This window comes from Lagopus leucura, unplaced genomic scaffold (assembly GCF_019238085.1).
Source record: "Lagopus leucura isolate 7727_CA_CO unplaced genomic scaffold, USGS_WTPT01 Super-Scaffold_100027, whole genome shotgun sequence".
Lineage (NCBI taxonomy): Eukaryota > Metazoa > Chordata > Aves > Galliformes > Phasianidae > Lagopus > Lagopus leucura.
In genome coordinates, this window is record NW_024962278.1 from 1,946,035 (window position 1) to 1,970,186 (window position 24,152).

At 35.6% G+C, this 24,152-nt stretch overlaps 1 protein-coding gene across 1 annotated transcript in view; it reads right to left on the reverse strand.

Moving 5' to 3' along the window:
• The window catches only part of DOCK2 (dedicator of cytokinesis 2), a 155,205-nt gene that overhangs the window by 9,850 nt on the left and 121,203 nt on the right, over window positions 1–24,152 (reverse strand). Inside the window, exons 34-46 of the mRNA XM_042880726.1 lie at window positions 22,427–22,512; window positions 18,897–19,053; window positions 17,175–17,215; window positions 15,412–15,502; window positions 14,200–14,319; window positions 12,676–12,765; window positions 12,199–12,303; window positions 10,113–10,254; window positions 8,725–8,806; window positions 6,031–6,115; window positions 4,504–4,590; window positions 3,104–3,280; window positions 1,699–1,782 (exon numbers count right to left, since the gene is read on the reverse strand). Coding sequence (XP_042736660.1) covers window positions 1,699–1,782; window positions 3,104–3,280; window positions 4,504–4,590; window positions 6,031–6,115; window positions 8,725–8,806; window positions 10,113–10,254; window positions 12,199–12,303; window positions 12,676–12,765; window positions 14,200–14,319; window positions 15,412–15,502; window positions 17,175–17,215; window positions 18,897–19,053; window positions 22,427–22,512 — 1,347 coding nt within the window. The remainder of the gene's footprint in view (window positions 1–1,698; window positions 1,783–3,103; window positions 3,281–4,503; window positions 4,591–6,030; window positions 6,116–8,724; window positions 8,807–10,112; window positions 10,255–12,198; window positions 12,304–12,675; window positions 12,766–14,199; window positions 14,320–15,411; window positions 15,503–17,174; window positions 17,216–18,896; window positions 19,054–22,426; window positions 22,513–24,152) is intronic.

Sequence of the window (24,152 nt, forward strand, 5' to 3'; positions counted from 1 at the left end):
TTAAAAGGATGGCATCAGATTAAGGCAGCGAGAAGGATTTATTTTTTTTAAATGAGTCTGGTAGTACAAAGAGATATGGAGCATAGAAATGAAATACGTTAGGCCATACTCTTCTGATGGTAACTTTCCAGATCTGCTCACATTATTTCATTACATGTTTCTTGAAAGGAGATCACTATATTTTAGTTTGATACAGCAATTGCTATGTATATTAATTTATACAGCAAACAGTTCTTCGTCATTTAAATCATCTAAGTTTCAGAAGACCTCAGAGTTTTCTTAACAAAACATGCTGTGCAAAAGTTAGTTTCCCCTCATAGTCATTCATTATGCCATATATTGCTGACAATAACTCCTGTTTGGATGAGATAATGCAAACAGAACTGAGAATTTATGGGGTCATGTTTTCTCTGTTATCATAGGAAATGCTCATGAGAAGAGTTTTTTTCCCTTAACTCTACCAGAAATAGAGGTTTTTTTCCTGCTACTACCTCATGTAATTACATTCTCATCTGCAAGAACAAAAGAGCTCTGCAGGTTAGTTAGGCTTAAAAATAAAACAAGAAACAACATCAGTGCTTCTAGCATAGGCAGAATGTTTTGCTTTCCCCTGGAGATAAAATTTAAAAATATTCACTAGCAGTATTCCATATTTGCCATAAAACAGACATGTAGCAACAATCTGGAATGGTCACTGAGTATGAAAATAAGTCCTATGAGCAACTAGCATTTCATTAGGATTTCTTAAGATTCTCGTGTAAAACCAACCAACCAATCCATAAACAAACAATAACAAAGAAAAAAAACCCCAAAACAATGAAAACACAGAAAACACAGCTGCCTCTTGGAAAGAGTTATTTCTCAAGACAATTTAAGCTTGCAAATGCTTGTTTTCCAATCATTTCTTGAAGTCCTTAAATACGCAACCTGAGTTTGAAGTCCTGAACCTTTTAACCATGAACGCAGCCTATTATATATAGATTTTGATAAGCCATTCCAGATGCTGTTTTCCTACAAAGTACTTAAATTCTTTTCTGGTCCACTACTTCCCCCAGGCCATAGAAAGCTTGTATGGGTAATTTCCCTGATTCTGGTAGCATTTCACTGAACTTATAAAGAGTGCTATAATAATAATTATCCTGAGGAAATAAGATGTAATTTTTGGAATTAAGCCATTTCTTCCATTTTTCAGATTTAAAAAAAAAACAAAAGCTGAAGGACTGGGCAGCTTAGATCCCCAAGAACATTGCAGCAATCTCATGCTACATCACATGCTGAAGAATTACTGTCATGCTGTATCATCGGTGATCTCAGAGGATTTGTAACAGAATTCATGCACCCTGTTGGGCACATTAAAACTGAAAGGGTTTAAATCCTTTTCTCTTCTTAACAAGAAATCATTTGTATTTAAATAAGATAATAAATAGGTGGTGCTTTTAGAACTAGACATATTCTGAAACAAAAGGTCTGGAGTTTCTAACCAGAATCTCATTCTTCTATTTCCTCCTCACAGTGGGGAGTGAAGAGTGAAGAAAAAAAATTCAAGTAAAAGTTTTGCATGGGTACAAAAACAGTAAAATTAACACGGTCCTCTAAATGATGCTACACTGTCCTGCTAGAAAGTCATAGAAAGAAAAGAAAAGAAAAAAAAAAAGCAGCTGAGGAAGCCTTATTTAACTGCTGATAGAAAGATGTTACCTGCCAAGCAATTAGATCTTTAAGTCTATTCAGCTTTTCTTGATCATCTGGATGGTCTCTGATATATTCTTCTGTAAAGAAAGCCTGAGATAAACAAAAAATAATTCAGTCTATCATTTCAACAAATAAAGAGATCAGTGATTGGTTCAATGACTCTAACAGGTTACCATAATATTTGTCAATGAATAAAAAGACACATGCATGCTTCTTAGCCAGGTGCTGCTATAATTGCTATATCGTTTGAGAACTGAATTCATTCTTCATACAACACTTCTCAGCTTAAGACACTTACTGTGAAAAAGAAATACTTGTTTGTTTTGTAAACTTGCACTGAAACTTAAAAATGCACAAATTTGGAGCGCCACAGTTTACATGATTAAACTCAGAAATTTATTCAGGTATCTCACACTAACATTAGTTAACGTTATAACGAAAATGCTGTCATACATAAGCGGAGCTAGGTACTGCATACAGACTATCCTTTTCTGAGCAAAGAAACTACGTGTCTCCCACCCCCTCACCCTCCATGTATGAAGGAAAAATAGTTATTTGTAACTGCCAACTATTTGAAGGAGTGATACTTTAGGACTAACAGAGCATAAGTCATAGTCCATCAGAGTAAATCATGCTTACTGACAGTATTTTATGTGTGTGTTCATGTAAATATATACAGCATCCATTCAGCATACTTGCAGTCCATCTAGCATGCTGAGCCTACTCAGCACAGCATATACTTTTCATCAGGAAATGGCAGGCAGAAATAATAAATCTGTACAGCTATGGAGTAGTTTTACATTCAATTTCATCGTAAACTTTAATAATTTAGAATTCAATCAAAAAATGAATCTATAAATTATTAAACATTCCTGCCTTTTTTTCTTTTTTTCTTTTTTCCCCTCAACAAAGTGGCCTCAGGGACAAACTTGTTACAGTTTAGTTCCTCAAGATGTCCAATTTTCCACGTATAGCAGAAAAAAATATATTTGTGTTCCAATTTTTAACAAATACTGCTCTGCAGAAAGATTGCAATTGCTGGAAAACACTGATAACAATGCAACACATCTAAAGCCTACAGCCCTACTGTTGCATAAACTTGATTTGCTTATTCCAGAGCAAACCTTTTGATGTGTGAAAGCCATTTTCATTATATTTGGAAAAATGAACACACATACATGAAATATATATTATTCTTTTAATTGCTATTAATATTGAGCTTGTTACTCTCCCAGTATCTATTTTGGACCTATGCTACTTTCTGCTTTGAATGACTCCTGATCAGAGGTGACCAGCGTACAAGGATCTTTTAACTGATGGAGTTGTGGCCTTCGTATTCCCAGCTGAGCCTTCACTCTATCACCATCAAGTAGGACCAGGATGTAGTACAACCAAAAATAATCTCTCCTACCTTCTCATATTTAGCAAAGCCCCCCATAACAGCTGGATCAACAATGCCGTTCAGAAGCATCGAAAGTGGGTTAATAGGAAGGTTTTCATCACTCTGGTATTGGTTAATCATCATCAGAATTCTTTCATTTGTCATGGACATAGTCTCAATAGCGTTCTCTAAAGGACTAATTGTAGTCTATAAAGAAATAAAAAAGATGAAAGATATATAGTAAATCTTGACGTAGATTATTTCTAACTTTATACAGGTAAATTAATGGAACTGCACATTTAGATATGTTAGCTATGTTACTTATGAAAATTAAAGTATTTTCAGCTGAAAATCTCTCATTTGTAAGAATTCATTTTTTGTTGTTTCTGTGACTTGAATGTTACTTGTATTTCAGTAATCTGTTACACAAAGGAAATACAATTCAAAGACAACTATTTGGTACTATGTCATTTTGACAGTTAAATCAAATCATTTGCTATTGATTATGCCATTTAAGTTGCAGATAGTGTATTTCAATGCATAGAAATAGAACAAAGAGCCAGTTATCTTTATTTCCATCATCTAGGCTAGAATTTGCATTAAAGACATCTTAGCTACGTATGTACAATGACAACTCCTAAATACTTTCTTACATGGCACAGAAATCCAGCAATAGAGTTTGGTTAGACACCCCCATAATCATAATTCAGAATGAGGTGTGAATGGTCTTTGTGCACACAGAAGCACATCCTCTCTTGTGTCTGTCAGATGCTGTGAAGAGGCAACCCCAAAATGCACCAACTGAACCAAGTGCAAGGAGCTGCAGACCATCCTTGGGTGTGTACCTCTCTGCTGTTCTGATGCATTAAACACATTGTAGAATGCAAATAAAATGTCTGTCTCTTTATTCATTCAATGCCTAATTTAAACCAAGAGGTTATGAGAGCCAAGTGGATTTCTCTTCTAAAAGTTTTATGATAAACTTGGATGAAGAGTGAATAAATTCAATAAATGAATGTATTAAATCATTCAAATTAGCTCAATTCAAATTAATTCAATAAAGTGAAATGACAGTATGGCTGTAACAGAGGAAATACCTAACCTCCACTAACGACTCTTAAGCTTGATACAGAGATAAAATGGCCTTTTTAGTTTTATAAAACCGTACGTATGTGAACAACTTTCTTATAATTCACTAAAACTATGGATCTTTTCAAATCTTTTAGGACTTGGTCCTAAAACTATCAATCAGATGAAAGTTCTATTGATCAATATGTAACTATCACAGTTGTAAAAAAAATAAACTCTCCCAGCTTGTACATGTAAAAATAAGTGACAAGTCTGCCTTTGTGACAAATACACAAGCTATTCTGTACACGATCATTCATACTTATAAACATGATACAGTTTCCTAGCATGTTAATACACACCTGTGACATGGAGACAACTTCAAACCATCGTAAAATTCCAGGAAGTTTGTATGCTGTAATGAATGATGTTCTCTCAATCCACATAGACTATTAAAAAAAATATAAGGGAGAAAATGATACTTCAGGATTTAAACTTTAATCTTTTCTGTCTTCTGAAATGTCAGATTGTAGATGCAAAACATGCATATGTATCTTTGCATGAAAAGACACTGCAAAATGAATCCATCGTAGCTATTTAAACAAATTATTTTCAGATTTCAAATTAGGTCTTCTTCAAACATTAGGCCTGCACAAAGCACAGGAAAAAGAAAAATATCCTTTGGTCTTTTAGTATCTATTCCTTACTTTGCCATTACACATCAAATGACTGTGACTAAATGACCTCTACTTTCAAAATATGTTTTTGCAATTAAAAGCAGTAATAGCCAGCATCCTTACTTCCCCCCCATTCCTTCTGAAGATGACTAGCTGTTGGCATTTTAAGATGCCTCTACTGCATTTGCTCTACCACTCCTTATTTTAGCAATATCAGCTTAAATAACCTGCCACTAGTGAGAAATGTAACAACGAATGCAAAAAAATGCACTCCAACCACACTAATTTCCATTTATATGAAGTGAGCATGGATACTGTCTATTGTTATCAAGAATGAAGACATTAACCACTTAGTTATTTGAATAACAATTCAAAGGAACGTGTATAAATAGTTTCAAAACTTTCCAGCTTGGAAAGGAGCCCAGTGCACAGCACTAATGCTGATAATAGAGCACATAACTGGGATGTCAGGGTAGATCAGCATCTGAATTATTTAACAGTAGATAAGAAGCTCCTTATGTGAAACAATTGACACTACTGATCATAGAATCATAGAATCATAGAATCACTAAGGTTGGAAAAGACCTAAAAGATCACCCAGTCCAACCGTTCACCTATTCCCAATAGCTCCTACTAAACCATGTCCCTCAACACAACATCCAGTCTTTCCTTGAACACCCCCAGGCTCGGTGATTCCACCACCTCCCTGGGCAGTCCATTCCAGTGCCTGACCACCCTTTCTGAAAAGTAATACTTCCTCATGTCCAGCCTGAATCTCCCCTGCCATAGCTTGAAACCATTCCCCCTGGTCCTATCACTGATGACACGAGAGAAGAGGCCGACCCCCAGCTCACTGCAACCTCCCTTCAGGAAGTTATAGAGAGCAATAAGGTCTCCCCTGAGCCTCCTCTTCTCCAGGCTGAACATTCCCAGCTCCTTCAGCCTCTCCTCATATGGCCTGTGTTCCAGACCCCTCACCAGCTTTGTTGCCCTCCTTTGAACACGTTCCAGGGCCTCAATATCTTTCTTGCAGTGAGGGGCCCAAAACTGGACACAGTACTCGAGGTGCGGCCTCGAGCATCATCAGCATGCAAATAACAGATTTTTTTTGTATATTTTTGCAAGGAATGTGTTGTCTCAGACTAAGAAAGGATCAGAATTCTGTCAGTCATATCTACCAGAACTGCATCACTTTGTCATTTGCTTACTTACAGCAAATTCATTTTCAGGGTCAACAGATCCTTTTCTAACAGGTCTTGAATAGTGAAAACGATGGACATTGTTGGACTTATAAAAGCTGAAAGATTTAAAAAAGAATTTTGTAAAATACAGAGTTCACATATTTATTTCTCTTGTTATCACAGTCAATTATTACAGCTTGAATTAGTTTTAATTAAAAGGAAATTTAATGGGAAGAAAAAAACTCCACAACTGAAAATTCAGGAGACAGCTACTTTATCTATAAAGGATGATCGAGTATTTTGCAAACAGGCTGCTTCAGCGTGGGACTGGGTGCACTTCTGAGGTAAGAAAATTCTACAACTTCTGTAACTTCCAGATTAATGTTAGAACCTTTAGAAGAGAGCTTAAAAAAGATTTTTACTTTCCTGTTCTGTTACTGTGACATACTCTCTGCTTTTCTTCTAAAAGGAGTACACTTTTTAAAAAGCAATTGACTGAACAAAAAGAATATATTTACTTTGACTGAAATACACGTGATTTTTCATCCATGTACCATAACAAATCATTTTAATCCATTTAATCTAAAAGTTCTACTCACAATACAGAACAACGGTCATCCAATAAGCTAAATATCTGAGGCCATAACTAATAATTTATTGTGACAGATAAGAAAATGTACATAAACACTTTTAGAAGCAGACATTAATATAAAGAAATCTATGCCCTGGTCTATCTGATTTAGTTAATGTATCATTTCAATCACTGTGCACATGCATTCCCACCAACACATAACCAGTCACACTTTAGCACTTGCTAAGTTCAGGCTAAGTGTTCTGCTTGAAAATAATCTCTCTCTGGTTTCTATTATGATCAATTATGATCAATTTCAAGCAATATAAAACAAAAGGTAATTTTGCAGAGCAAAACATGTCTCAGAAAGCCGTGTTTTGGAAGGCTGAGGAAACAGACCAATAGAGACCCGAGCAGCTGAGATATTCAAACAAACAAGATTATCTTCTACAACTTAATGAAAGAGGAGAATATTACTGTACCCAGCTAGATCACTTTATGCCATCCCATCTGAAAGGGCAGATATTTTAAAGCTTTTTGATAGAATAAATGCATTGTCATCAACTTACGTAACTAACAATTAAATGCCTAATTAAGTGCACTTATAAAAATAAATATTTCCTCTAAGGCCAGATTAAATTAACAGCTTGGCAGAATTCTGCAGCTGAGACAAGCAATTACAAAATCTTCCATATGACAGACCATTGTACTTTTTGTGGAGCACTTCCCTAAATATATCCATTATAAGTTCAAAATGTAGCTGGCACTACAGTGAAGTCAAGTCAAACATAGCAAGTTTTGTGAGATTATGATTTTCAAATGAGTTCCAGTTAAAATTGGGACCACAGAATTTATTTTATTTTTTATATCATTTATTTTATACTACAAAGCTTCTGTTTGTGCCTGATTTATCTGGGCATGTGTTTTTAGGTGAATCTTTCTGCTCCAAACCAAATGCAATTTCAGGAGAGATTCTGCAGATCAGGCTGCAGACAGAGGTGAAAGCTGGTTTGAATCCAACTGTGGAGCAGTCAGGAATTAATTCACATCAGCTGATAAAAAAATAAGCCCTTCTATCTTCAGTCTCTTTTAGGAGGGCTGAAGCTGCATGTTGTGAAAACATTTATAAATTATTTAATTCTTAGTTGTCTAAGTGTGGAGGCATTGCAAAGCTTCTGTTGGATAAAAAAAAAAAAAATGCAGGTGCCATAGATTTGCTGGACAACTTTTAGCTTAAGAGGCATGTTTCAACTGATTCCAGTTAGGGAGATGAACCTTGTGCTTTCACAAGGTACTGACAAGAAGAGGTAGAAAATACGAGCTGCCTTAAATCACACAGCCTATGTACTTCTTGCTGTCTTTATGTTACAAGCTACCAAACGTTATCTTGAGATTTTCCACTGAGGTGCTTATGATAAGCAACAGCTTTTATTAATTGTGTTTGCAAACATACGAACCCTTATGTGCCTTCCATCATCTGACTAGGAAGTCTCCTCTGTTCTACTTTTTTTCTGATACTGCAAAATTTCATCAGCTTGAAGAGATTTCAAGCCAAAATCTCACAGCCAGTACTCCAGTAGGTACTGTATGCAGTTTTGGCACGACCTGTTGGAAGGAACCATCACTAGCCAAATGCAGTCAAAACACTCAATTAGAAGGATGAAGTATGTTGAACATGTTCAGCATTGAATTAAGAATTTGGAGCAGTTAGGCAATCATTTCTCAAAATACTTTGGACAATTCAATTCCCTTATTTCTTTACACAATTCTGGTTGTACAACTAAAACCATGTTGTCAAAAAGCACTGTGTACTACTTGCAAGTAAATCATACCAAGATTTTATGTGTAAGAGCCTTCAACTCAAAAATACTCCTACTGTCAGCTACTTCTAACTGTCCTCTCTTCACCCCTTGTATTTGAAGCTGTGTTGAAAACTCCAGAACATGAACCAAAGCATGGATTCTCTTGTGCCTCGTAACCACATGCCATTCCTTTAGCAACAGATGTTCTTTCATGAACTGCCTAAGACATGCATCAGTCAGTAAACACAATAGAAGTTCTGAATCTTGGCAAATGGCTGAATTCACAAAATAATTGTTGTAACCTTAGGAGTATGGACTGAATTCCACTCAATTATTACAGAAATTCACTTACTTTATAATTTGATCAGGTACTGCTTTATTTTTGAATCTGGGTTGCTCCTCCAAGACTGGTTGCACTGTAAAACACTGTATGTCTGAAATTGTGAACGTCAAGGTCATATTATTAACAATGAGCATGAAATAGCTTATGCTGCTGTGAAAGAAGAAAGACATATCCTGATGAAAAATATGCAGGGTTTGGAGTTTCATTTATGGAGCTTTCTTGGCAAAAAAAAACAACAACAACAACAACAAAAAAACCTACTAGATTACTAACTAGCTAAAATACATTAATTTTGAACTGGGAATTTTTATTATTTGCTGAACTTAAAAATTATTAATGTAATTTATCACACTGACTCATTAATTAAAATCTTAAAGGCAACTTACATAAATAACATCAACAACATCTGACGTAAACCATTTTACTATTCACCTTTAAGCATGAGTAATGTCATGATGTTTAGCATTCTCTTTTAGAAATCTCACTGAGCAGCCCATCCACCTGATATTTTCTTTTTCTAGTGAAGCGTTATGATTTAGTCTGTCGTGACTTGTAAATCAATTTATCACATAGGCTTCAGAAAATTCTAGTTACAGAAAGGACTGAAAACACATGATCCCCCCAAAATAAAATGTTTTAAGACACAACGAAATTTATGAAATCGTGACTCTCAAACATAATGTCAATTTTGGACAAGCTTGTAATTCTTCATACTTCAGCCCCTTGAGTGTGAAAAGAAAGCAGCATTCCTACAGTTGCATGAAAATTAACTCAAGAGAGCACACAGAGCATTATAAAACTTCCTTGAAAATTAATTAAGGAACAACAACAATTGAACAAAGTTCTGATACAATGGAGTGATCTCGTATCTGCTCAGCCAGTAGTAATTTGAGCCAGAATATGAAGAAAAAGATGTAATAATTTAGGGCATTCTAGAAATTGTGGATGTGTCAATTTTCCTAGGAAAATTTCTAAGAAAATAAGCCATATTCATGTTGTAAAGAAATACAGAAGTGCAGTTCCAGAGAAAACAATGTTCAAGGAAGAAATTAATATCAAGTCACAAAAATTAGGAATGAGAAGTAATAGACAAGTTGCTGCTTTAGCCTCAGCAAATTCACATGTTCCTCACTGATTTTGCCACTCAGAGGCAGTAAAGTTAAACCATGCATGAACCTGAACAAATGGTGAAAGTGACAAACATCTTAGAATTGCTTAAGAAACAGGAGCAAACACGTTAGGAACAGTCCATTAGAAACATTCAAGATATAATAAAACTGCAAACTGAACTGCCCCATAAGATTTGGGAAATGTTTGTTCCACACAGTTCAACTCTTGCTAGAACAGGTTTCCCCAAACCACTTTCATTCTGTGACCTCCTCAGTGTTCAAGGATACATTGACCAGGAGAGTTTTTCACATCCTCTCCAGGTGCTGAGGTGGTGTTCATCTTCTCTGCACTGGGAAACTGACTCATCAGCTGAGCCTGAAAATCCTCTCTCCTCTCGTATTCCTTCCCGCGATAGATAAATACTTTGTTCTGCAAGGAATAAATACCAGATTCCTTGAGCTGTATGATGCTGAGGCAGAAATCGCAGGTGTGTGTGTTTATCACTACGAAGATACCATAAGGTCACTAAATTTTTAAATGAGTGTTGCTGATACCTGAATACTAATAACTATAAAGAACACCTGACTTTGTCCAGGTCATGAAGTACTTTGCTGACTCTCCAGAGCGATACTTTTGAGCATTAGAACGAAGATCAACTGGCATCGTCATTGAGGATGCTCCTGGTAGAGTGTAATAAAATCGGAATGGATGGGTAAGTAACGCACTGAAATTTCTTTTCTTGTCTCTCATATAAAAGGATTTTCTTTCAAATGTGATCTGGGTCCAAATTTCACAATTTCACAGCTTTCTAATAATAGTATATAGTTCTACTGTGCTTGCTCCTTCTTCTTGATGTAACAGAATGCCCTAATTTACAATAGAGTTTATCCCCATGTGTGCTTCTTTGTGGTTCATTTTACTTCATTTAACAGGATAGTTATATAAAAGCAGAAGAAAAAGTTGCCATGTTAGCATGTTTTCACTGTGTTTTCCAATTCTTTCAAGGAACTTTGGCCTTCGAGGCCACAAAAGAGGAGTCTTCTATTTCTTTAATTTCCTTGAGCACTAAGAAAGCTACCACAGTCATTGTATTCAGTATGATTTTTTTTTTCCTGGAGAAAAATATCAAATATTTGAGTTAATTCTCCTTTTTGAAGACAGTCACTACTGGAGTTAAAGCAATAATTTATTATGTTTTAAAAATGCTTTTTGAAGTAAAATTAAATTGTGCTTGACTTCTTAAGTTTGGCAAACTTCTTCAAAAAAAAAAAAACAACAACAAAACAGGCCCCCCGAGTTCTTGATTTTCTCACATGGTAGTAAAAAATGGAGAAAAAATAAAAGAGAAGAAGTAGGTTCAACAGCTCAAGGTCTATTCAGTGGACACAACATGAACTTGAGAAACTGTTCTATGATATGTGAGTAGATGCTACTATTCAGGAAAAAAAAAAAACAAAACAATGTAGTAGAAGATGGTTGGGATGAACATTTCAGCTCACTGAATATTAGAGATCTGAAATTCAAGAACTGAGTGAGACAGGAAAACAAACAAGAAACATCAGTATCAAAATCACAGTGAATCCACATTCAAATACTAGGTATACTCTTGTTCTGTTGTCCCAAGAACTAGAAAATTTAGTTCAGCAAGGGAACTACAATGTACAAAAATAAGGAAGGTTTCCTGTGGAAACAGTATTTAAATGAACCAAATCTTTAAAGAATAATCCATCATGAGTGGCATGAAGAAAATGATGAAAGAACAAGTGTTCAATCACTCTCAGATTCTCAGATTCTGCAAGAACTAGTGCACAGAAATTACCAGGTGATAAGAAAAAGACAGCAGTAAATATCCAACACAGTGTTTTAATGATCACAGTATGTTTTGGGGGACAGCCATTCAGAAAAAAGATTGGAAACATTCATTGTAGAGTAATTCATCGTGTTCTAATACACAACAGTATAACCTCCAATACAGGAAACCCTTTATCAGCTAAATAGGGAATATATACCAGATCAACAACACTATACACACACTGTATATATTTTACTCTCTCTCACTCTAGCTTTCTATTATTTCTTACTGCTAAAGACATAATGTTGGGTCACAGAGAGCACTGGTATGATGCAAAAAGTACATCTGTGATAAACAATGGGTGCTACAAAAGTAATGCCTCCTATTTTATTACATTAGCCCTTGATGGCAGAAGCAGATGTTGGAGGGATGGTAGTAGATGTTAAACAACAATCCTGCATCCCAGGAGAATTAAATTCCAGTCAGATATTCCCAGTGACTTCTTTGCACTGATATACAGTACAATTTTATAAGCACATGAAAACAGATTGAAAAAAGTTAAAAAATGTAAATAGGTTTACCCTTAGAAATGTAGGAAATCCTTGGCCATAATATCCAACTGCAAAATAATCTGGTTTAGGCCTCAGAATTTTCATGATGTTTTCATAGAACTTTGCTTGTTGAACCTAAGGGCAAAACCAGCCACAATAATTACTACAGGTTTTTGGTTTTTTTTCCTTACTACTTTCTGCAGTAGTACTATAGCCATTGATTTATACATCACATTTTGTTGCACAAAATAAGAACATGCTTATCTCATCTATAGTTTCAAAATACTGCAGTAAGTAAATGCCCATACAACTTTATGAAATAGTTATTTATGAATCTCTAGCACTGGAATTCTGTAATACAACAAAGGAACTCTTCGATAAATTAAATAAAAATCAATTAAGTAAAAATCTATTAAATAAAAATTAAATAAAAATCTATATTTTTGATAGCTCTAAACTGCCAAATTCTGTGATGAAAATAATTTGAAGATTTGTATGTACTCTTACCAGATTTTGACTTAGAAGCTCGTAGTCGAAAACTTCCTTTTCATACTGCTCTGCAAGTTCTTTGCATAACGATATAGCTTCTTCCCACATCTGCAACATACCCACATATTCAAAGAGTAAATCCAATACTAACAAACATGTCTTTAACACATTGCTGTTTAACTGCAGTTGCACTGATGATGCCATCTTTAAACTGCAGTCATTTATTAACTGCATATTTAGAATGAAATAGCCCAGCAACCATAAACTTTGGGAAAACAAATTAACATGGAGAATAAAAGTGCTTTATGATTTACTAAGGGAATATATCTACTTTTTTCTTACAATAATTTTGCCAAAAATCACCTGAAATTTCAGATATAATAATCAAGCAGTAAATCATCAAGTCAGATAGCATCTAAGCACAGGTGCAGCATATGAGGCAGGGCCTCTCTTCAAATCAAACATTCCAATTTATAAAAAATTCAAAACCATACATTTTTCACAGACAGCCTGGCATTGACAGCTTTCCTGGTTAGCTAAAAGCTTACAAGGCTTAGACTTAAATTACTCCTTGCTCGGAAACACAGCTTGTTTCTTTCCACACTACCTAACAGCCACCTCCAAAAATTACTGTAAGGAATTACAAAACTGCTCTGAAAGACTAGGACTACTTTTCTCGTCTGCTAAAGGCGTTTTCTGGTTTGCAGCACAAGAGTGGTCCTAAAGCAAATAGATATTCGCACTCCTGAGGATATTTCTCAAATTCTACAAGTCTTGCATCTATTCAGAATAAAGGAGACAAAATAGTTTTTCTGAGCCTAACTCTTTACTGATGTAAGGTTACTGGTGGTCATACGCATTACCATCATTTTTACAGAGTGCTATGTACCCCTAGGCTAAGTAGCTCTGAATTTGAGAGGGGCACTCAGCTGCCTGGAGAACCAGAAGGCGAGGTATAATAGAAATAGCATTTGGTTATTCTTATACTCCAGGAGGTAACTGCTATATCATAGTTATTTCCAATGCAAATTGATAAAACAAGACCCTATGCTAAATGACACTACATTTCCTGCACAGATTTTAAAGAAACTGAACTAGATCCAGGTGTTGAACATCAAACTAATAGTTTTTTAATTTTAGGATGTAATTCTAAGATGACTCTGTAAAAATGTGCCCAGTTTGAACTCTGTTTTTTGGGGGAGATAATGACTGAATAGTCTGGAAATACAATCTGTGGTGTCCTTATTATTTTCTTAGCAAGGGAAAGTACACTCAACATTTATTTTATTACTGCCTGACAGATACTTGTAATTACTGACCTCTTTCTTTGCAAATGTGGTTATTGAAAGAACATGTTCATACACAACAGATGTACCCTGTGAACAAGCCTTCAGGATAGAATTTTTAGTTGACCCACATTTCAAGTAGGATTTCCTACACAATAACGAAACAAACATTTTCTATGGAGAATAGTCATTAAATGTTACTATACAAAATAACACAGTAAGAGACTTTTTGACAGAGAGAACTCCACAACTCTACCTTTCCTTTGTCAAAGTATTCTATGATTTTCTCATACAGATTCTCTTTCAAGTGTCGATAGGTCTGTGAACACTGGAACTCCGTTGACATGACTTGGGGTGCACACTGCTCATCTGACCACTGAGGATTAAAACACATTAAAATAAGCCCTGAATTTGGAGTTCAACATCTTGCTCCTCAACCTCCACAAAATCTGAGCTATTCCAAGTTGTTGTTTTTTTCCTACTCTTTTTTTTATCCTTCCACATGATAATGGAAGAGGCACTGGGAACATTTTCAGTACCACTTCAAACAATGCTGTACTTCATGCTATAAACAGGAATAGACACAACATTTTTAAAACCATCTTCCTCCCTGCTCCGCAGCCCAAGAGGCTGTAGAAAAAAATCTAAGGGGGCAAATTGGTTGATTTTATTTCAGTGGTGACAACTTGACTGATACGTTCTTGATTTTTGTATTAAAATATATGCATAAAAATTATTTTTGTCTACACAAACATACAAAAAGTACCTTGAAATTTGGCATGGCTAGAAAAGTAAAAAGGAAGGTTAATTAAAACAGCAACATGAAAGGCACAGTTTAGAGGGTTCTACCTTCCTCCCCGCCCCCCCCCGTCCCCCCTCCCCGGCGAAAAAAAAAGAAAAAAGAAAAAGAAAGAAAAAAAAAAAAAGAAGAAAAACAAACACCCACAAGGAATTGCACACATTTTTGCTTTTAAATTTTGAATTATTCCTTGAAATAGAAAAGGTTGTTACTGGCCATTTCTACTGCTATTGTCAGTTACAGTGAGAAACGTTAGTTGTAGTGAAAACAGTTACCAAATATGAAAGAAAGCATAATTTGGAGTGTGATTCATACTACTTAAAATGGAAGGTTTGATGGAAATTTTGATACTTATTTATATTTGTGATAAGAAGAAAGTAGCATAACAAAAAACACAAAGAAGCGGAATGGCTTTTCCCCACTAAGTAAAACTATTTTTGCAACAATATTTTGAGCCTTATGTGATATTGAATCATTTATTGAAAAAAAAAAATCCACATTCACTGTTAACTTTTTATGACCTGCCATAACAATTGCAAGTATGAACTTGAATATCTCTAAAGAAAATAACTAATATGCAGTAAATTGGAGATTGAGACTACCACTTCTTATTTAAAAATTTGAATTTTGCAAAGGCTTACTTATTTATTAAATTTAGGAAAATCTAACCTTCAAGAGCCAAGTATGGAGTAGAAGGGTGTAGGCAGCTTCTGTGTAATTCTCACAGTCCAAATGAAGATCTCGCAATTTATACAAATATCTGTTACAGCAGAGAACAGAAGTTAGTCCAGATGCTGAAATGACTTGAATTCTGTGTTATAAACATTCTAGATAAACTCTAGATAATGGAAACTTGAAAGATATTGTGCAGTCACTACTAAAAGAGTCTTCAAGGACACTGAGTGAGGTTAAAGCACTGTACATTTACTAAGACTTTTTCTGTATCTTTGTATATTGGAACATTGTGCATAAAAGGAGGAGAAAAACCTACCCTACTTCTGTGAACTGCTGTTAACTCCTCCTCTAGGAGGAGCAAGAGCTACTTGAATTCTAAGTCAGACCACTGCATCCATTATTTCTGACTGTTACTGTCAGTTTTGTGCCCCTCACTACAAGGATACTGAGGTGCATAAGCATATGCAGATAAAAGCAACAAAGCTGTTGAAAGAACTAGAAATGACACGTACAAAGAGTGGTTGAGGGAACTGGGTTTGCTTAGTCTGGAAAAAAGGAAGCCGAGGAGAGAACTCATCACTCTCTGCAAGTACAAAGAAGGATGTTGTACTAAGAAGGGTGTCAGTCTCTTTTCTCAAGTGAAAAATGATAAGACATGAGGAAATGGCTTCAAGTTTCATGAAAGGAAGTTTAGATTGGACATGAAGAATTTATTTAAGGCAAAGGAGAAAAGGGTAATAGCGGCCTAGAAAGACAAAGCAGGTCCCTATACATCTTGACAAGGTGATATGGGAGGAAGAGCTGTTTTACGTTGTCAGTATCCTCCTTGATCCCTAGAACAACATTGCTGTTATCATCCTGTCACTGCTCACCACATGACTTAAGTCACATCTCTTCCACCAGTCAGAGAGAAAAAGGCATTCCAACCCCTTCTATTCAACAGGGACTTTTGACAGAGAACTAAGACATACCCTGCTGAAGCATTTCAAGCTGTTACTATTCCTAGATCTAAATCCTGGTTAAAATGTGACTCCCCCAGAAATACCATTCAGAGAGAGCATTATTTGTCCCCATCCACTTTAGCTCACCACTCCACACTTAGCAGCGAAGCACCTTCGGTGCTCAGCACAGCTGAGATGCTGGTCTTTGCACTCCAGTAGATAAGGTGAAGTAGTTCTACAGTTTTTGCAGAATGGTAACAGAGGCAGGAAATAGTTAATTCTTGAATAGAAGATTTGCTATAGCCCATGTGCAAAATCCTTAGAGACAGTAAGAGGCCATGTCAAACAAGAAAGAATTTACCAGGATAGCTATAGCTCTTAGGGAAGAATGCTTTACTAGTAATTCTGTATTGCATGTAGCGTTGCATATTTAAAGAGACTTGGCAGACTGCACAATTCTAGATAACCTGCTTTTTTTCATGCCATTCTAAATGTATGATGCAGTCCCCACCAAACCTCAAGTCTAGCTACATTTTCTTTATTTTGAACAATAAACAGTGTTGAGTGATTTGATCAGCTAGAAGTTGATGCTTGGGGAAGAAAATGCAGCTTCTAAATGCATATGATAAATTCAAAGTTGCTGAAAGCTAAGTGAAAAATGGATTGTAAATATAAATGAGGCCAGGATGACAACAGAATCAGTGGATGGTAAGCTACCATTAAGCAATAGAAATTCAAGTACAGTGGTGAAAGCAGAATTTTTTAAAAAAGTATTATTGTCCTCTTCTTAAACATTCAACAGAGCATCTGCCATACCTGATATACATTCCTTCACGGTTAATGTCCTTGTAGAAGTTCTAGGGACATAAACATTTATAAGTTATATAAGACATATATTTATAAGTTATTTCCTAATTTCTTTCAGTAAAACACTGCTTAAAAATATTAAAATGTTGAGATATCGTTTTTCTTGTACAAGAAATATCTAATAAAACAATGAGGGCCGCTCCAAAAGTAATGTCCCCTATATGTTGGTCCATAATAACATGTCCTATTATGTTGGTCCATGACATCAGAGGCAGATGTTGGTGGGATGGCAGTACTGAATCTTCCAGCCAATATTCCATTACATTTTATTTCTGAAAGACAGATGGCAGCAGAGGTGTAGACGGACAAAATGGGGTGTGACACAAAGTGCACACGGAGCAGAGGAATTGAATTTAATTTCTTAATGTGGGAAAAACTGACATTCAACAGTGCTTGATGAGTATTCATGGGGACCAAGCAGTGGCTGCGAGCACAGTGAGGTGGTGGGTGGTTTGTTTCAGCAGTGGTGAAATGTCAATTGCACTGGTGCAGATTTTTGTGGGTGCAGCATATTCAGGCTATTGGTCTTGTCTGGAAGAAATGCATACCTAATGGTGGTGACTATGTTGAAAAATACTGTTTTGTAGCTGAGAATTTTCTCTATCAAATAGTGTTCTTGTGCTCATTGTATCTGATGTAGTTTCCATGGGGGAAAAAAAATAGGAGGCATTACTTTTGGAAGAACCTACATACCTTAAGTTTAAATTTGACTCTACCACTGCTTTAATTAATATTTTAGTTAGTTATTAGTGTTTTTACTACTCATACATTACATATATATATATACACTCTTAGTTCACTAATGAAGTCATTTGTGATGGTAGGAAAAGAGGTAAATATGGATATCCAAATGCATTAACATGAACTACATATTCTGTCTACATGTGGTGCCCAGAGAAGAATCTGTTATTTACTGAATTTGGTACACACAGCATTGTTATTCAGCACCTCTAAAGGGGCTCAATATAGGAATAAAATCCGTTTTTCTCACTATGAGGCTTTAGCATGTATATGAGGTGATAGGCTGTGCAAAACACGCCTCAAGAATTGCCTCCTTAAGGGTTGTAAAAATGTATACAACGCTGCACAGTGATTACTGAGGAACGAAGAATATGTGCATGTAGATATTTATCATGCTTTCTTTTCCATGCTTAAATTTCATAAAGGTTCCTCTGCTCCTCAGAGGAGGTTTCCTGGTAGTAAAATATCTTTGTTCTACGTGGTATTCCTCATAACAAAATAGTAACAGAAAAAAGATAGAGTGGCTTAAAATCAGACCAGAGACTTAAAACTTTTTAGCAGCCTACTCCAAGTGTATCTTGTATGCTTCTTCTCCAGATTTAAAAATCAGAACCGCAGAGTTAGTAAAGCAGCAAGTGGGTTTGTTCCTTGAACAAAACTTTATTCTGTAAAAGCCAATTGTTACAGTAAGCCTATCAAAACATACATTGTACGAGTAGTGGACTACATAATTTATCCACAAAATCAAACTGGATAAAAAACACAAGTAAAACTGAGTGGATGTTGCTTTCAGCTTTATGTATATATCCATGCAAATGGATGCAAAAATCTATTGCCACAGGCTCTGAATTATTTTTCAAGCATTGCATACTAGTCCCTTCATTTTTGGTAAGTGAAATTCTCACACAAGAACTACAAGACAGAACATACCAGTAAGTTCACCGTGCAGCTCATGCGATTGTCCTTGCTTTCATCATTCATTACAGTTCGGTAATCCAGCAACTTCTCCAAGAGGCCTTTAACTAGGCTGACAAAGCTTTCAACCAGGTTAAAAATGGCAGGATACTGACTTGCACACTCTGTAAGACTGCAAACAGAACAAATAGATTTTACGGTACTATCAAAATCAGAGTCCCGTCAGCTGAAGGTCTGTTAGGACCCAAGGCAAAAATTACATCGGAGCTAAAGTAACTACGGAATGAATTGAAAGTCACCTTTGTGGGTTGGCAATCTTGGCAGACAGAAAAAAAGACGAGGTATAACTCAAATATATAAATATATACATACACACACTTTACTTTTCTTGCCCAACAATTATTGCAAATATAAAGGAATACCCAGAATTTCCAAGTCAAGTAGAAGTACATCTGTGAGACGGCATGAACTCAAATCTCTTTAGTGCCACACTGTTTCAATAAACATAGAATTCACTTTCCTCTATTACCATGGAAGATAAAAGATGATTATTTCCTTCTCTTTGTACCATTACATGCGAGTAGAATGTTCAGAACAACAAATCCAGATTTTAAGTCAAAAAGGAAATTCACTAACAAGACCTCACCAGAGCAATTTTCCCTTTAGAAATAAGTAAAAGCAAACAAACTTTCTGCAAGTTCCAAAAAAAGCAGTCGTCTTTTGATTAAAAAAAAAAAAAAAAGTGAAGTGAGTTTCTATAATATCAGCATATTCCTACTTATATTAACAAAATATTAGCATACGCAGACTAAAAACACACCTAATATTTATTCCTTTTATTGTATGGGTCCAAGATAGAGTTATTTTCCTGAAAGGGCAATGATGGGGAACTGGAAAGCTTCCAAAGGGTCTTTTTCTTCTGTGCCTACATCAGTAAATAAAGGTAGGCCAGTGTTCATTATCTGAGCCCAAGGATGAGTAGCACTTGAATTCACACAGCTAAGTTCACTACCCCCATTTCCCAGAACAGGGTAGCAATGCCTATTCTGCTATAAAGAACAACCTCTCAGCTGTTCCATACTATCCCAGCTCTCCACAGACATAACTCTGGTTAGCACTGTGTGTGCTAGCATTCAGGACTACAGACAGCAGCAACAGGGCAGTATTTAAATTTCTGCTGGCCCTGTTTAGTTTACTTGGTGTTGGCAAGTTTCCAGAAACCAACCTATGTGGGTGAATGTTGGTGGCAGCAGTGAGCACCAACACATAAAGCAGTTACTGGTTCTGCTGAAAACGTGCCTTTTGGGTGAGAACTAATATCTGATAAGAAAAGGACCAAAGGAACATCTGGAGCACAATTTAACTAGGTTTGTATCCAGTGGGAACAGGAAGTTGGGGACAGAGGTTTGAAGCAGATGTGAAGACAGGAAAAATTAAAATAAAAGAGAGAACAACAGGGTCCCACCACAGATAGGTCACAAACCTCTGCTTCAACTGTGTCTCAAGAAGAATCATTAGAAAATCTCAAGGGTGGAATAAAAAAACTCAAGACAGTATGAAGTGACATCTGCAGAGTTTTAGAAATCTTTAAACATCTGAAAGCACTGTAGAGTGTGACAGAGTAAAGTGGAAAATAAAACCAGAAAATTCTTTAAATTGATCAAAAAGAAAGAAAGGTAATTTGCAAAAGCAGGAAGGTCAAATGTTATGTAGTATACACCTGATGAGACTTTTCAACTCCATTGCTGAAAAACTGAGTGTAACTGGACAGCCATCAGCTCTCTAGGAAAAATATTTGAAAGTGGGATCAAAGTGCAAACATTAAAAACAATTTTACACAGCTCAGAAAAAATAAATAGTTGTCAAAAGTCTAACAAATGAGATATGAAGAAACTTTTTTCTCTCAGTATTTCTAATGCCTCAGTTTGAGTACTCTCTCCAGCTTTAAGGCACTGTAGTATTTTTAAACAGCTGTAGACATTTTTGGAATGTCAAGAAAACATGGCATATGATGAAGTGAAATATGGGGGCTGTTTAACCTGAAGAGAAGACTGAAGGAAACTTGGCATCAACCTTCAATTCTTCTAAAACTTCTACAAAGAGAAACAGTAAATGGTTCTTCATGTCCCCTGTGGCTAAAACAAGAAATAACCAGCTTAGACTGAGGCAAAGAAGATTTAGTAGAGATATTTGGAAGAAAGCTTACTAGCAGCAAAGAAAGTTAAGCACTGCAATAAATGTCCCCTGTGTCTGCTGAATCCCCAGTATTAGAGATGATGAATTGTAGCAACAGTTTAGGAAGGCAGCACAGTTCAGCTTTTGCAGCACTGTGCTTGAGAAAACTATCTTCTTGCAGAGCTGTTCTTGGTCATACCAAGAGCCAGCCTGTATATCTCCTAAGACTAGCAGACAAAGAGTAAACATTCAAACTCAAAGAACAATTTATAGCTTTCTGTTCACACAGTCATTGTATGTTAGGAAGTGAAAGTGACATTTCAAAAACACCCTTCCTTGTCAGCACGTATATCAGTGTAGTTTTACATTGCCCAAAGAAGTGTTACCACTGTTTTTAAGTCTGCCTCTCCACACTTTATCTTTCTCTTCATAGTAGAGAAACTAAACTAATGTAAATGTCCAAACGATATTTTGTTTAAATGAAGATTCCATGAAGTTAGATTATAATTAATTATTCTTATTTACATATTATTTGCTTAAATAACACAGTATTCTTTAGAAAACTGAATACAGAATTTTTCTGTTGTGGTGTAGATAAGAATTTAATGCTCCACTGAAGAGTGATGTGAATCTGTGAAGACTGCTATGCCACTACAGAAACATACAATTACAAATTAGCAGGCTTTGAGAGCCTTTCTCGCTATTACACTCTGTAATCACAAGGCTATGAACTAAGTCTCAGAACTTAGTGGCACAAGGGCACCACCACAGCCCATCAGATCAGAGCTCCCAATGAAGATACACAGCTATCTATTATATCTGAGAAGAAAAAAGAACATGGCTGGCCAAGAGGAAGATGCTCTATTTTATGAATTTTTTAAAATATATTTTTTTAATTGTAGCACTTCACAATATTGTCACAGCTTTGCATGATAGTCACCTTGTGTGAGTTATAAAATAATCTGGAGTCCAGTCTAGACACTGAGAAAAGCAAGACAGACTGTTGAAAATGCTTTTATTGTTATTAGTGTAACACATAAAACCAAGAAAGGTTACAATGAAAAATGGGGAAAAGAAAAAGGTTGGATTATCTTTGCTTTGAAGTTGGGTAGTGAAAAGCAAGTTAAGTATAATTTCTTTGTAATGTAGACGCAATACAAAGTACAGAAAAGCAGCCATGCAAATACTTTCAGTGGGCATAACTGCAATTCAAACCAGATTTAATGAAACAGCATGCTATTTCCAATCCCTTGATGAAAAAAAAGCTGCTTCAATTTGACTGTATTTTAAAATAAATTCAGCAATTTGAGAAGCAGGAACAATAAGATAAAAACACATCCTGAAGGCATTTATTCTCATGCACTACTTACATTGACTCAAACAACTGCATGTAGAGTTCATCTCCACGTCCTCCTTCCACTTCATGGTCCAACTTCAAAATGATTTCATTCTCAAACTGAGAAAGGAAAAAAAAAAAAATCTAAACACTGAGAAGCTATCTAGAGGTCAAACACATTTCAAACTGGCATCAGAAAGATATATTTGCATAGCTATATCACAAACACCTGAAAGTTAAATGTTTGAATATATTCCAATTGAATAATGTAAAGAAGACTTCCTCCAGATTCTTTAATGAACAAACTGATAAAATAATCTGAAGAAATAGGTCTATCTGTACTGAGTTTTCATAGAACACCTCAGATGTGAAACGTGGGATATCAGAACGAAATCAAATTACCTTCGCCCACACAAAATATAAATGAAGATGCAGTGCCTTATCTAACTGCTGTTTGTCTAGCTATATCCTAATTAGGAAGCAGTGACATATAAACTATCAAAGATAGCAAACTAGGGATTTCTGTAGCTAAGCCCAATTCCTTCCCCTCTAGTGAACCATTTCTTCAGTTTCAATTTACAGTTATGACACTTTCATTGGGAGCTGCCAACAACCTTATTTCTTTGCCTGTAAAGTCAAAAGTACCTTTTTCAGCTGACTTGAAAAATCTACACGTGTAAAAACAGAAAAAAAACCTGTTAATATTTCTCTGCTGGTTCCACCTTGTTATCTGTCACTCATCAGCCTGCCCTCAAAACTCCAAGTGTTCTAAGTTTCCTTGTACCTCAAACAGCTTTCAAAGAAGTATTCCATCCAAGTCTGCACAGCTGACGTTCTAACGTAAAGCTAACTACTAGGCTCAGGCATTCCTAAAATAAATTCATTGAAACTTGACATCTGAAGCTGTTACCTACATGATTTACTCTTCATTCCTCTAAAATCTCACATATATTCATCAGGTAGCTTTACATAATTAAGCAAAGGATCATTATCTCTCACGACATTATAAAAAAAATAGATGAAAAACATGCTTTCACAGGTTTTCACCTGTTTTCACCTTTATTTTTTCAAATAAAATTATATCTGGAAAACTAGTGATAACTTGTAAATGCATTGTTACAAATCTGTACTCAAATTGGCAGTGCTGTGGCTTGCCATCTCTAAAGTACCATTAACTCCAACAAAAACTCTGGAGAATTTCTTAGTCAGCAGTATACCACTATCTCTTAAAGAAAGGGATGTGTCAGATTTTACTTTAATCCAGCACTGGGTCATACTTTAATTACACAAAGCCTCTTTAAAACGGCATTGTATTGTTTCAATGTGAATATATAATTGTGAATTGTCATTTCAAAGTTGTTGCAATAGGTTATACACAGGAAACTGCCTTATGATTTTGAAAGGGTTAATCCAGTCTAACTCATATTTATATGAGAATCTGGAATTATTTTTTTCAGGCCTTCGCCACATATTGCATAATATTGCATTCAGTGCATATGATACACGCATATGACTTAGTTGTTTTTTTTCCTCCTCTTCAAGCATATTAAAATATTAAGATTTACATGTTAAAAAAATATCCTCAGAAGTTTTTATTTATGTATCACACTTGCAACAGAGACGCAAAAGAAAAGATTTTCCTCTATGTGTATGATTGTGAAAATGAAAAATACCAGTGGATTTATTATTTTTTTAATGTAACTTATGTCTGGAAACATGCTGGGAGAGCATTTCAAGAGAAAGGTACCACTGTTAATACA